Genomic DNA, 13,230 nt, shown 5'->3' on the forward strand with positions numbered 1-13,230 from the left:
GGGCCATTCCAGAGGACAATAGCTGCTACAGCAAAGGTTTTTTTGGGGGGGGGTTGGGGACGGGCGTGGAATCACGACTAACAGCAACTCTCATTGAACCACATTTGAAAACTTCTATGTGTTTGGTTTGAAATTAATTAAAAGAGATAACAGTGCAAATAAACCAAGGTCTTACAACATCTTTGAAAGAAATGTTGCACACTGGGTTAGATGTTCATATACTGTCACCTGTACCACTAGAAAAAGGGGAGGCAGGGTGACTGTATATATGTGTTGGGAAAAATTTATGAAGCAGATGTGCAAGACTGGAAAAATATGCAAATCTGTAACTATTTAAACAGAGACATATCATAATGTCATTCTCCTATGTGTGAAATGCCTGTTTCGCAAAAAATAGGTAGCTCTGAAATAACTTTTTAGTACAGGTTGGCCTCACTTAATGACTGTCGTGACTATTTGAAGTTGCAATGGTGCTGAAAAAGTAACTTTACGTAAAACCCATGTGAATATCATTTGGGCACTTTGAAACCAGTGGGCGTTTGCAATCATTGCAGCATCCCATGGTTGCATTATTGTCACTTGTACATTTCATAACTGGCTTCTGACAAACAGAATCAATGGTTTAGCTGGTGATAAAAACAAAAGTTGCAGTCACATGCTTGTCACAACTGTGGGTGGTTTGCTTAACAACTGTGGAGAAAGTGACATTGTAAGTCCATCACCTTCATATGATGGTTTTGCTTAGTGATTGCATCACTTAGCAATGGAAATAGCCACCCCAATAGTGGTCACTAAACTAGGATTATCTGTACTCTTATTTACATAAATTTATTGTGTTAATTCCAGTTTTGATTTAGAGGTGATGTGGAACTCTTGGATCTGCTTTTTGAAATTTTGTGTTCTTTTGCTATTGATTTGGTGACAGTGAGACTTCTGTTGCATTTATATTTGTTAAAAGCAGTCAGAGAAAGACTGGATATTTTCCAGAATGTTTTTAATGTGGACACTAGGGATAATTCTGGAGCTTTTTGTGCCATGACTGTTTAAAAGAATTGCTCCTGGAGAATCAGAAGCTTTCCTCAAAAGGATCAAAGCAGCAGCATCCCACCCCTTTTGTATGCAATGCCATGTTGCCTGTAGAAAGACAACTGGTAGGACTTGATCACAATATTAATTTCATTAATCTCACATCATTTCTTCCTCTTCCCCCTAAGACACCATTGCCTTCAGATATTTTGCACCTCAGCTTCCCTCAGAAGAACCAAGGTGGGCAAAGGCAAAGAATTTGGAGAATTTAATTGAAAAATATCAAGATAGCCAAATGTCTTATCCTGCTGTAGACATTCACTTTTAAGTGTTTTATGAACATAAGGATATTGTGTGACATAAAGTAGGTGATTATTGGTAAAATGATGTGTTCTTTGGTTTTTCACTCTTTTTTTTCATAGGTTGTATATGTAACCGCTACATTTCCATACGTCATGTTGTTGATTCTACTGATTCGAGGAGTAACATTACCTGGGGCTGCTGAAGGAATAAAATTCTACTTATATCCTGACCTATCTCGTCTTTCTGACCCACAGGTAGGAATTTATAATAAAAACTTAAACATTTTGCGCATTGTTTTTGCTCTTTTCTGCCTGTGTTTTTCATCAGATTCTTAACTATAAATACCCACACTTTCCACTACACACTGAAAGCAAAGAAACACAACAATGGGACTCAGTTTTTCTGAATAATCTATGCTATAGACACTTTGCACAACGTACAATCAAATTTGTAGCAAAATCTGAATAACCTTTCTCTCAAACTCAGCCTATGGTAAAAATGATACCTGTAGCAAACCAGTGAAGTCTGTACCATAAATAAAACTCATGCCTGGCTTTGCATTTTAAATTATCAGCTATCATGTCATTCAATAAGAAGAATGAAACTGATGAAGAGATATTGCTTGTGAACAGAGATGATAACATTCCAAAACTATTCTGATCTGTTTTTTCCTTTGGCGTTCAAAAATCAACATAGGGGAAATGGAAGTGCTTATAAGGTTACATGCATTTTATTGCTTAGTTTTGGACTGCCGCCAAGAAATTAAAAGACGCTTGCTCCTGGGGAGGAAAGCTATGGCAAATCTAGATAGCTTACTAAAAAGCAGAGACATCACCCTGCCAATAAAAGTGCATATAGTCAAGGCTATGGTGTTCCCAGTTGCAATGTATGGCTGTGAAAGTTGGATCATAAGAAAGGCTGAGCGCCAAAGAATTGAAGCCTTTGAACTATGGTTCTGGAGAAGATTCCTGCGAGTCCCTTGGACTGCAAGGCGATCAAACTGGTCAGTCCTAGAGGTGATCAACTCTGGCTGCTCTTTAGAAGGCCAGATTGTGAATATGAAACTCAAATATTTTGGCCACCTAATGAGAAGGAAGGACTCATTGGAGAAGAGCCTAATGGTGGGAAAGATTGAGGGCAAAAGAACAAGGGGATGACAGAGAACGAGGTGATTGGATGGAGTCACTGAAGCAATCGGTGTGAGCTTAAATGGATTCCAGAGGATGGTAGAGGACAGGAAGGCCTGGAGGAACATTGTCCATGGGGTAGCGATGGGTTGGCAACTAACGACAACAGCAGAGATCAGCATGTGTGCTGCTCTTGGAGGAGAAATGGGAGACACCATTGGTCATGTTAAGTGCCTTTCTAGAAATGACAAACTCACCTGTCCTGCTGTACAGTAGATTTTTCAGGTACAAAGGCTGTATGTTTATTCACAGGTCTTTGGATCCTGTGTAGATAAATTAAGTTCTCCCTTTTCAAAACGACCAGTCACTTCTGACTTCAAAACTGAAAAAGGGAAAAATGCTTTGGATTTAGTCACAAGTTAGAGGATTTGGGATGAATATAGCAAAATTTATTCTAACGGTTTAACAGCAGTCTCAGTTTGGATAAACTGTATTGACTGGATGTCCCTGTCATCCAGGGACATGTGTTTGTTAATTGAAAAAGTGATGAAGGTCTGAATCTGAAATAATGGAAAGACCAAAGGTGTGTTTTAAAAATCATAACATTTCTCTCTCAGTCCAGTCCAGGATTATTATGGGAATAGAACTCTGGAAAGCCCATTTGTATTCTTCAGAGAAAATGAAAAATGGAGGACTTCAAGAGATAAAATACTAAATAAATAGTAATATTCTGAGACAAAATTCTGAATACTGTGTTTTCATTTACAATGTAAAATGCAATATTGTAAAATACAATGTGAATTCATTAATCAAAATTACTTACAAAACATAGGCTGCTATTTAGTAGCTTTGCTTTGCAAAATTAAATATAAATATTTCGGCTGCTTTAACTATAGAAGCAGTCTGAAGCAACTGCTATTTTTTTATTAGTTTGACTATTTTTTTGTAGAGGTGTGTCCTATGTGGTGAAAACTAGTTTTATATGTATTTACTTCTAATCTATACTGTTATGCTTAACATGGTGATTTTATTGTTTAATATATATTTTTATTTTAAAGACAATATGTTTTCTAAATACAGTAAAACCTCTGAAAGTTAACCACCCAAGGACTGAACGAAATTGGTCAACATACGGAACAACATGTACATGTGCCACATTTTATTGTAAAGCTTTTCGTAGAGAATGTCATACAGAAACACACATAGTGAAAATATAGGAAAATCAGTCATACAATACTGGATCATACAAAATTAATACATTTACGTATGTATTCTTTTCTCATGGTTTGATCATTCTTTCTGAAAAAAAAGAGAGTCAATTTTAGTCTGTTTCTTATTCTTTTTATGAGAAAAGGAGAAAGAACTCTCAATGCTGGCTATACCACTCAGTGTACCTGGGCATTTTTCTACAGCAAATGTCTTTAACTGCATTATCAAATGACTGACATCCTGTTCTTTTGGAATATTTTCAATTTCTGTGTCCTCCTCACTTAATTCACTTACGTTAGAGTTAAGGGTTAGGATTTTGCTTCTTTGGATGGACCGTAGATTTGTGTTTTACCAATAACCCACTGCAGAAGCTGGGTTCGGTAGTGCATTCTGAATGTTTTGATTATGCCTTGGTTGATTATGCCTTGGTTGAATTTTTGATGTAGTGTTTGGAGGCAAACATGTTAGCTTCATGTTTGTAAGATGATTCACTTGGGGATGGGTAGGACAAGGAAAATGGACAGTTTCTTCTTCATCTCTGCCTCATTTCTGTGTCATCATATATCTGTCTGCTGGTAAAGTTGTATTGCAAGGCTTTATGAGAGACTCAAGGGTGTTGACCTCAATGTCCAGTTCAGCCTCAGTTAGGAATCTTACAGTTGCAGGAAACCCCCCTCCACCCCACAAATGCATAAAATGACAAACAGCCAGATGTAGTTCCTAATAGTTACTTACAGAATGGATAAACCCTGCTTATAACTTTTAAAAAATACTGTCAGATTTGGGGACAATAAATCAATCTTCTTAATAGCATACACCAATTAAGGAAAAGGTAATATTCAGTTTCTATAATGCTCCATTGTGTTGTATCAGTAAATAGTTCTTGTGACTGTTTGACTCCTTTCATTTTTTTCAAACTATAAAACATTTCCCTCCAAAATTGAAGGGCAATGCACTGCCTAATATAGAACTCTAATAGGTTTTTGCACACCTACCTTTCAAATATGAAATATTTCTGATGCTGTGCAACGCCAGGTCCGTGGTAAATAAGGCCCCCCTCATTTACGATCTTATTCAAGAGGGAGGAGTGGACCTGGCGGGTATTACGGAGACCTGGTTGGGCCCGGAGGGAGGGGTCCCTCTGGTTGAGATGTGTCCACCAGGCTTCAGAGCATTCCATCAGCCGAGGGCCCAGGGGAGGGGAGGGGGGGTGGCGGTTATTATTAACGAAGGTCTGGGTCTGAGGGAGACCACTGTGCCACAGATTGCCGGATGTGAGTCCCTCTTTGTGAGATGGGGTCATGGGGTTCAGATGGGCTTGCTGCTTACGTACCTGGCTCCCTGCCGCGTGGCAACGGCCCTGCCTGAGCTACTTGACGTGATAGCCACGGTGGCAGTTGATACACCCAGGCTTATGGTCATGGGTGATTTCAATCTGCCGTCCGTTGGTGAAACGTCAGAGATGGCTCGGGAGTTCATGGCTTCCATGACGGCCATGGACCTGACCCAGTTAGTTCATGGCCCCACTCACAGGGGGGGACACACGCTGGACCTGATTTTTGTCTCTGGCCAGTGGTTGAGTGGTCTTATTATAGGGGATATAGACATGAAACCCTTGTCATGGTCAGATCACTCACTCCTTCGTCTGGACCTTCGAACCGCTACACCCCGCCGCAGGGAGGTGGACCCAATTAGATGGATCCGCCCCAGGCACCTGATGGATCCTGATAGGTTCCAGACGGAGCTTGGGCCAATTCCTGAAGATCTGGCACACGACTCGGCCGAGGACCTGGTAGCTGCCTGGGATCGGGCGGCTGGTGGGGCCTTGGATCGAGTCGTGCCTTTGCGGCCTCTGACCCGGTGTCGATCCCTCGCGGCTCCTTGGTTCACCGAGGAGCTGAGGGAGATGAAACGCCGGAAAAGACGCCTAGAGAGCGGTTGGAGGGCCAGTCTCGCTGAATCTGACCGAACACTGGTAAGGTCGCATATTAAGACCTACCTAGTGGCGATAAAGACGGCAAAGTTTAACTACTTTTCCGCCTCTATTGCGTCATCAGGGAATCGTCCGGCCGCCCTGTTCAGGGTAACCCGCTCCCTGCTCCATCCAGGAGCGCGGGAGGATCCCTTGGAAGGCAGGGCGGAGGATTTCGGACAATACCTGTATGACAAAATCGCTCAGATCCGGGGGGATTTGGACTCTGACTGGGTAGATCAGGGCAGGGTGACGAGGAATAGTCTTGAGAATGTTACCTGGGAGGAGTTTGATGCTGTGACTCCAGATGATGTGGACAGGATTTTGGGGAGACTTAGTGCGGCCACATGTTTACTGGACCTGTGTCCCTCCTGGTTGGTACTGGCCTCCCGGGAGGTTACACGAGGCTGGCTCCAGGGTGTTATCAACGCTTCGTTGAGTGAGGGTCACTTCCCCACCGCCTTGAAAGAAGCAGTGGTGAGGCCTCTCCTCAAGAAGCCGTCCCTGGATCCGGCAATATTGACCAACTATCGTCCTGTCTCCAACCTTCGCTTCCTGGCGAAGGTTGTTGAGAGTGTGGTCGCGCGACAGTTTCCACAATTCTTGGAGGAAACATCCTATCTAGATCCATTCCAGTCGGGTTTCAGGCCTGGACACAGCACGGAAACGGCATTGGTCGCGTTGGTTGATGATCTCTGGAGGGCTCGGGACAGGGGTTGTTCCTCTGTTCTGGTCCTGTTAGACCTCTCAGCGGCTTTTGATACCATCGACCATGGTATCATGCTGCACCGGTTGGAAGAGTTGGGGATGGGGGGCACCGTATTACGGTGGTTCTCCTCCTTTCTCTCCGACCGGTCGCAGTTCGTGTTGGCAGGGGGGCAGAGGTCGACCTCAAGGCCTCTTATATGTGGAGTGCCTTAGGGATCGGTCCTCTCACCCCTCCTGTTCGACATTTATGTGAAGCCGCTGGGCGAGATCATCCGTGGCTTTGGGGTGAGATACCACCAGTACGCTGATGACACCCAGCTGTACATCTCCACCCCAGGCCACCCCAACGATGCCCTTGAAGTGATGTCCCAGTGCCTGGAGGCTGTGCGGATCTGGATGGGGAGGAACAGGCTCAGGCTCAACCCTTCCAAGACTGAGTGGCTGTGGCTCCCGGCATCCCGATATAGTCAGTTGACTCCATCACTGACTATTGGGGGCGAGTCGTTGGCCCCCACAGAGAGGGCTCACAATCTGGGAGTCCTCCTGGATAAGCAGCTGTCCTTGGAGGAACATCTGACGGCTGTAACCAGGGGGACCTTTTGTCAGGTTCGCCTGATCCGCCAGTTGCGGCCCTTTCTTGATCGGGATTCCCTGTGCACAGTCACTCATGCCCTCGTCACCTCTCGCCTTGACTACTGCAATGCTCTCTACATGGGGCTCCCCTTGAGGAGCACCCGGAGGCTCCAACTGGTCCAGAATGCAGCAGCGCGGGTAGTGACGGGAGCAGCCTGGCGCTCCCATTTAACACCGCTCCTGCGTGAGCTGCACTGGCTCCCAGTGGTCTTCCGGGTGCGCTTCAAGGTGTTGGTTATCACCTTTAAAGCGCTCCATGGCATAGGGCCTATCTATCTTCGAGACCGCCTGCTGCCATCGATGATCTCCCATCGACCTGTGCGCTCCCACAGAGAGGGCCTCCTCGGGGTGCCATCAGCCAAACAGTGCAGGCTGGTGACCCCCAGGGGGAGGGCCTTCTCTGTGGGGGCACCTACCCTCTGGAATCAATTGCCTCCAGAGATAAGGAGAATCCAAGACCTCCGTGCCTTCTGCCGTGCCCTTAAAACCTTCCTTTTTCAGCAAGCCGGGCTGGCCTAATTTTTTAAGTGTTTTTAAGTGTTTTGTTTATTGTTTTTAATTAATGGGGCCAAATTTATATATGTATATTTTAACTGTATTTTAATATTTGTACTTGATGTTTTTACTTGGCTGTTCACCGCCCTGAGTCCTCAGGGAGAAGGGCGGTATACAAATTCAAAATAAAATAAAATAAAAAAATAAATATGATGTAATCCTGAATTTTCTTCCATAATACCTAATATCCCTTAAGTTTTCTAAACTTAGCCCCCTTAAATATGTTGAATGTGTCTGTTTTATAGTTCTTGAGATCTGAAATACCCAACTTATGATAGCAATTCGGACCAGAATTTCTGTCACTAAGTGATACAATCATAAAACACAATTGCATCACCTACCAATGGCAACCCCTGCAGTCCCAGTTGCTATCTTCAACTGAATCCCACAGGTGTTAGGCAAAGCAACGTCCTGCAACCAAAGCAGTGGGGAAGCCAGCAGGAAGTTACAAGTCTCAGACTCACAAGCAGGTTCTGTGTGCATTGGGATGACTACTTCCTGAATTTTTGATAGGAAATGTGACCCATAGCCAAGTTGTATTTCATAGAGTAAAATTTGCTCTGGTTCTTTGTATCCCTCAATCAGGAAAGATTCTGACGGGCTACTTTGTTCATCTTCAGGCCATTAAGTGGCATGCTTTAGTAATATTTGCAGCATGACTAGTTGACTTAATATTAATTTCTAGCTCAGATATGATCTTCTCAAATTGATTAAGAAAAAAATTTAAAAAGTCACCAGAACTGATAGAATTTAATTTAATGGACCTCCTCTTTGGTTTTTTTTTTTTTTTTTGCAGTGATTTTAAATGAAGAAAACAATAAAAAAAACAAACTCTGTGATCAGCATGCTGCCTGTATTCATTTCCCATTTGATGTTATGATTATGTGTATATACAAGGTAGTTATTCATACAGAATCTTGTTCATAAATCTGTATGTCTGAAGATAAAACAGTATTTTGAACTTGGCTGCTTTTAAGTGCGAAGGATCCCATAGGGGCAGTCCATAAATCCTGTTAAAAGGTATCTCTGCTCAGCTATAACAAGACACTTGGATGTGAAATCCAGTCGTTCCTGTTCACAGGTCACCTCTTCATGAAAGCAGTGTGTGATAGCACTTTCAGCTGAGCAACATGCTGTTAGTTTGCTTTCAATTTTACATGCTGCTCTTAGACGTTTGTTGTTGGTTCTTGGAGTCATTTTATTATTTTGACATTTCACAGATTGCATAGAGCAATGATTTAAAGTTTTGAAAGAGAAACTAAAGTTTTAGGAAGCTATTTATTCAGTTACTTGCAAATCTTTCTTGTGAATGTTTTTGGACTTACATAAAGGATAGATTTGTATAGCAATTTATTCTCATATGCTGTAAAGCTTTCCATGGAAACGTAATTATGGCAGTGATTTACTATGCCTTTTCATGTTGTACTGTTTTGCTGATGGACATTAGTTAACAAAGTATGGAAGTAGAATCCCAGTGAGCTACATCAGTGACTTTATTTCTGATATATTTGTGTGTGTGTGTGTGTGTGTGTGTGTGTGTGTGTGTGTGTGTGTGTATGATGTAGATGTAACTGCTCAAAATGAATCCTCATTGATTTCTGTTTCTGTTAACGTATAGGACTATGATATCTGTAACACTATGTTGGAATTACCTTGGGAGATAGGAGGAAGATCTGTAGACTAGATGACAGTCAGATAAAAGGCAGCCGAGTCCATAGAAAAAATGGGGGATGGCCGATATCTCAGCAAGATTCCTCCCTAGTTTCTTGGAATGTAAAAGCCAGTGGGGAGAGATATACTTTCAGATCTGCAAGATTCTGTTTATAGAAGCTTACAAGCTTATTTAATGTATATATAACAAACGTACAGCTTATTTATAACAAACTTAGAGCTAGTACTAAGTGTGATTCCTGTCTGGACTAGTTCACCAGGCTGACAGCATCACAACTATGCTTCTTTTGTTACAAATTTCATTCATTCATTCATTCATTCATTCATTCATTCATTCATTCATTCAATTTATATACCTTCCCCACCTCACATTCATGACTCTGGGCAGCTTACTATTTAAACATAATGCAGTACCAAAATAATAAAACAGTTATATAAACAGTGCAAATGTTAAAAAGAATTAAACTCATACAGTACAAGCACCATGAGAGCACAGTTTAAGAATATTACAGCCATTTTATGAGTTCCACATCATTCAAGACCAGATGAAACAACTAGGGCTTCAAGCCATTCCAGAAAGCCATCAAGATCGGGGCCAATTTGACCTCAGGGGAATGATTTTCTGTAAAAATTGTACTGTATACTAAATTATTGTTTATTCCGTCTATCTCTGAGATGAAATGAGTCACATCACATCTCACACAGGAATAATTTGAACCCCTGGAACTCCCCAAAAATCAGTACTATGATTTCCCTTCATTTTTATATTAGGCACACTAAGACATGTGATATAAACCTAAATAGTCTTAGCACATTATTTATTTATTTAGCATATGTGATGAAAAACTTGGATAGTAGCAGTAAAGATGTATAGAAAGAACATAATATGATACACATAAAATGGAAATGTGTGGTTAATTTTGTAAGATATAAGAAATTCAAGAAGTTATATATTAAATTACAAGTTACATTTCGAAATGCATTGGTGCACATAAACTCTGTGGATCATCTAAGTGATATGGGCAGATTTATAGAAGCTGAATACACATTTCTGTGCTTTACTTAGCTAAGCCAAAACATTTCCACTGAAATACTCAGTTCAACAGAACATTGTGCTGCTGTTAAAAGCAGCAATGCCATCTTGAGGTAAAAATGTGTTCAAGCAGGCTGACTCAATGAGCTTTTTAAAAGACCATAATAAATACGGGTTTTGATCTCACTGCAACATGAAAGCACTGAAAATACTGCTGGCTTTGTGATAGCAGTTGCAATCCAACTCGAACACATATTGCTTACTTCTTTGATACCAGGTAAAGAAAACCCTTTTTGAGGCAATCATCTCTGCACCTTTTCCAAACTGCAGATAATTATGATCAGTGTGCAAATTTCATTGGAAAAAGTTGTATGTAAGGAGTTGGCAATAGGCAAACTTTTAAGTGTGGAAAAATTAAAAATAAGCGGAATGAAAAGATATTCCATATTAAAATAGCTTATTTATATTAAGCTATTATATTAATATTTATATTAAAAATATATACTTATTTTTTAAAGGCTACTTTTAAAAAAATCTGTTTTCTTAAAATGTTCCTGTCTTAATAGTATAAGTAGTATCAACACCACAGTATTCTTCTTTTATCAAACAGACAAGAGACATGCCACACTTTTACTTTGCTTTCATTTGCATTTCCCCCATATTACTTCATTTCTGATACATCACTTTCTGTTTTTGAACAGTTTTTGTCTGCATGTATAAAAACTAGGAATGCAATACCTTTATAACTGGAGATAATTATATGCTACAGCCTTCCATTTTCTGTCAAATTATTAGGCACCTTGCAGTTACCATCTCATTAACCAAGAAGGCTGGAAGAATTTTTTTTCAGTCAGCTCTATAATTATGTAGTTCTTGTCAGTTTCCCATCTCCCATCTTTTTATTTCAACAAAATCACACCATTCAGCTCTATTGATCTTGCGTTTTCTCTACATTCCATCTTTCAAACTTAGCAAAGAATGGGAGGCAGAAATTACCTAGCTGGTGCTATTCCATGCCGATCTATTGATCTGTTTTGCCATGTAGTGGGAACTCTCAAGTAATAAGAGAGGAATTTCTTGTAGAAATAGATATGACCCTTTATGTGGCTTATCAGTGGCTATCACAGCAGGCTTAACATGATAACATATTTTAAAATATAAAATGATAGCTTATTGTGCAATGTTCGTAGAACTACAGGAGCTATGCCATAAAATATTTGTAATTTTTTTGCCCAGCTTATGTTATTGCTTATAGGAAAAAGCCAGCACTCAAGATAATCCCAATACCTTTCATAATACTATTCTTTTTCTTGAATAGTCTTTTGATGGTATCTGTACCTAAACATACCATGTTTCCCCAAAAATAAGACCTTCTCGGATAATAAGCCCAATTGGGCTTTTGAGCGCATGCATTAAAATAAGCCCCCCGAAAATAAACCCTCCCTGAAAATAAGTCCTCCCTGAAAAATAAGCCCTCCCAAAAATATTTAAAAGCATGTGCAACAGGTCCCCACCATTTCCTCTTGTTAGGGTTAGAGAGACAGAGATGGAAATCAGGTAAGACAGCAAGAGGAGCCCCGTCTTGCTCCATGTGCCCCAAAATAATAAGAGCTCCCTGAAAATAAGGCCAAGCACTTATTTTGGGGTTCAAAAAATATAAGACAGGGTTTTATTTTCAGGGAAACACGGTAATAGTTTCTACAATTTCTAGTCAGTATGCTCTTGATTGACAAAGATGGCTCTAATATGGTATCATGAATGAAGGCAAATATACATCTTCCAGGATAATGTTGCAGGATCCAGTCTGGGTCAGTCAGAGGTTTACTCATCTGAGTTTTCGGACTCATTCTGGAGCCCATCCTCAGGGAACTTCTCTCTCACATGTTCTGGTTGAGAGAGAAGTTCCCTGACGATGGGCTCCAGAATGAGTCCGAAAACTCAGATGAGTAAACTTCTGGTCCCAGTGACTGACCCAGATTGAATCATAATATTCCAAGTAAAATCACTTAGGGTTTTGCACAAAAACTATGGAGACAGTTGAACAGGCTGGAGCTCAAGTTTCTCTGATTCATTATCTTCTTTCACATGTACTGTAATTCTTTTCCCATTTCCTATCAGTTTCAGAGATAATTAAAATGTATATATGATCATTGACTTAAACTGTGGCTAAAAAAATCAGTTTTAATATATTTAATCTTGATAATTGAAGTATGAAAAAGGCAAGAAAAGTAGTCTGTGGGTAGTCTTTTTTTAAAGGACCCAAGGATCTGGTAAACATATTCCTAATCTTTAAAGGAAAGATTGTACTGGTCTGGGCCATAATGTCTCCAAGGCCAATGTTCTTTTTTGAATTTGGTAGAACTTTCACTTGTTCTTGAAAGAAAAAAATGGTTTAGTTCTTTGGCATGCACTTGCTTTTTCTTATTTAGGCTGACGGATCTCCTCTTGTTCTCCACTAGGCTACACTAAATGGTGGCTTCTTTTTATTATTTATATCTGCAAAAGGTGCTAAAAAGTATTTTAGTTTTATCTTGAAATTTGTTTTTCTTGACTTAAAATTCCTTTAAAATTATATGGAGTTAACATACTTACATATCTGGACCATATGAATTATTTAGATTCTGGGATAAACAAAAAGGTCAATAAAGAAGAATATTTGTAGCTCAGGGTTGAAATGAGGAGTCCTTGATGCTCTTTGAGATAGATTGTTTTCTTGTAGATGTTTCATTAACCAAATTAACTAACATCATCAGTACTAGCACTTCATTTGGGTAATGAAACACCTGTAAGAAAACAAGATTATTTATTTGATACTAAAAAGATCAAAGAGATGGTGTTGCACTAACTTGGGGAATGCTCTCCTTTATTGGGGTCCACAATTCAAAAGTCCTCCATGGTGTTACCTGCCTTAGTTCATTGAAAGAAGTAATGTCTTCTGGAAACATATGGAAATTGTCAATTTCTTTTTGTCAAATAACAAATCTTTTAAAGTT

The 13,230-nt window shown here is 40.2% G+C and overlaps 1 protein-coding gene across 3 annotated transcripts in view; it reads left to right on the forward strand.

Moving 5' to 3' along the window:
* The window catches only part of SLC6A11 (solute carrier family 6 member 11), a 127,347-nt gene that overhangs the window by 68,641 nt on the left and 45,476 nt on the right, over positions 1 to 13,230 (forward strand). For all 3 annotated transcript variants that reach the window (XM_087887777.1, XM_034438393.3, XM_034438383.3), the window contains one exon: positions 1,449 to 1,583. In XM_087887777.1, the coding sequence (XP_087743903.1) occupies positions 1,449 to 1,583 (135 nt within the window). The remainder of the gene's footprint in view (positions 1 to 1,448; positions 1,584 to 13,230) is intronic.

This window comes from Pantherophis guttatus, chromosome 2 (assembly GCF_059756535.1).
Source record: "Pantherophis guttatus breed Tessera chromosome 2, ASM5975653v1, whole genome shotgun sequence".
Classification (NCBI taxonomy): Eukaryota; Metazoa; Chordata; class Lepidosauria; order Squamata; family Colubridae; genus Pantherophis; species Pantherophis guttatus.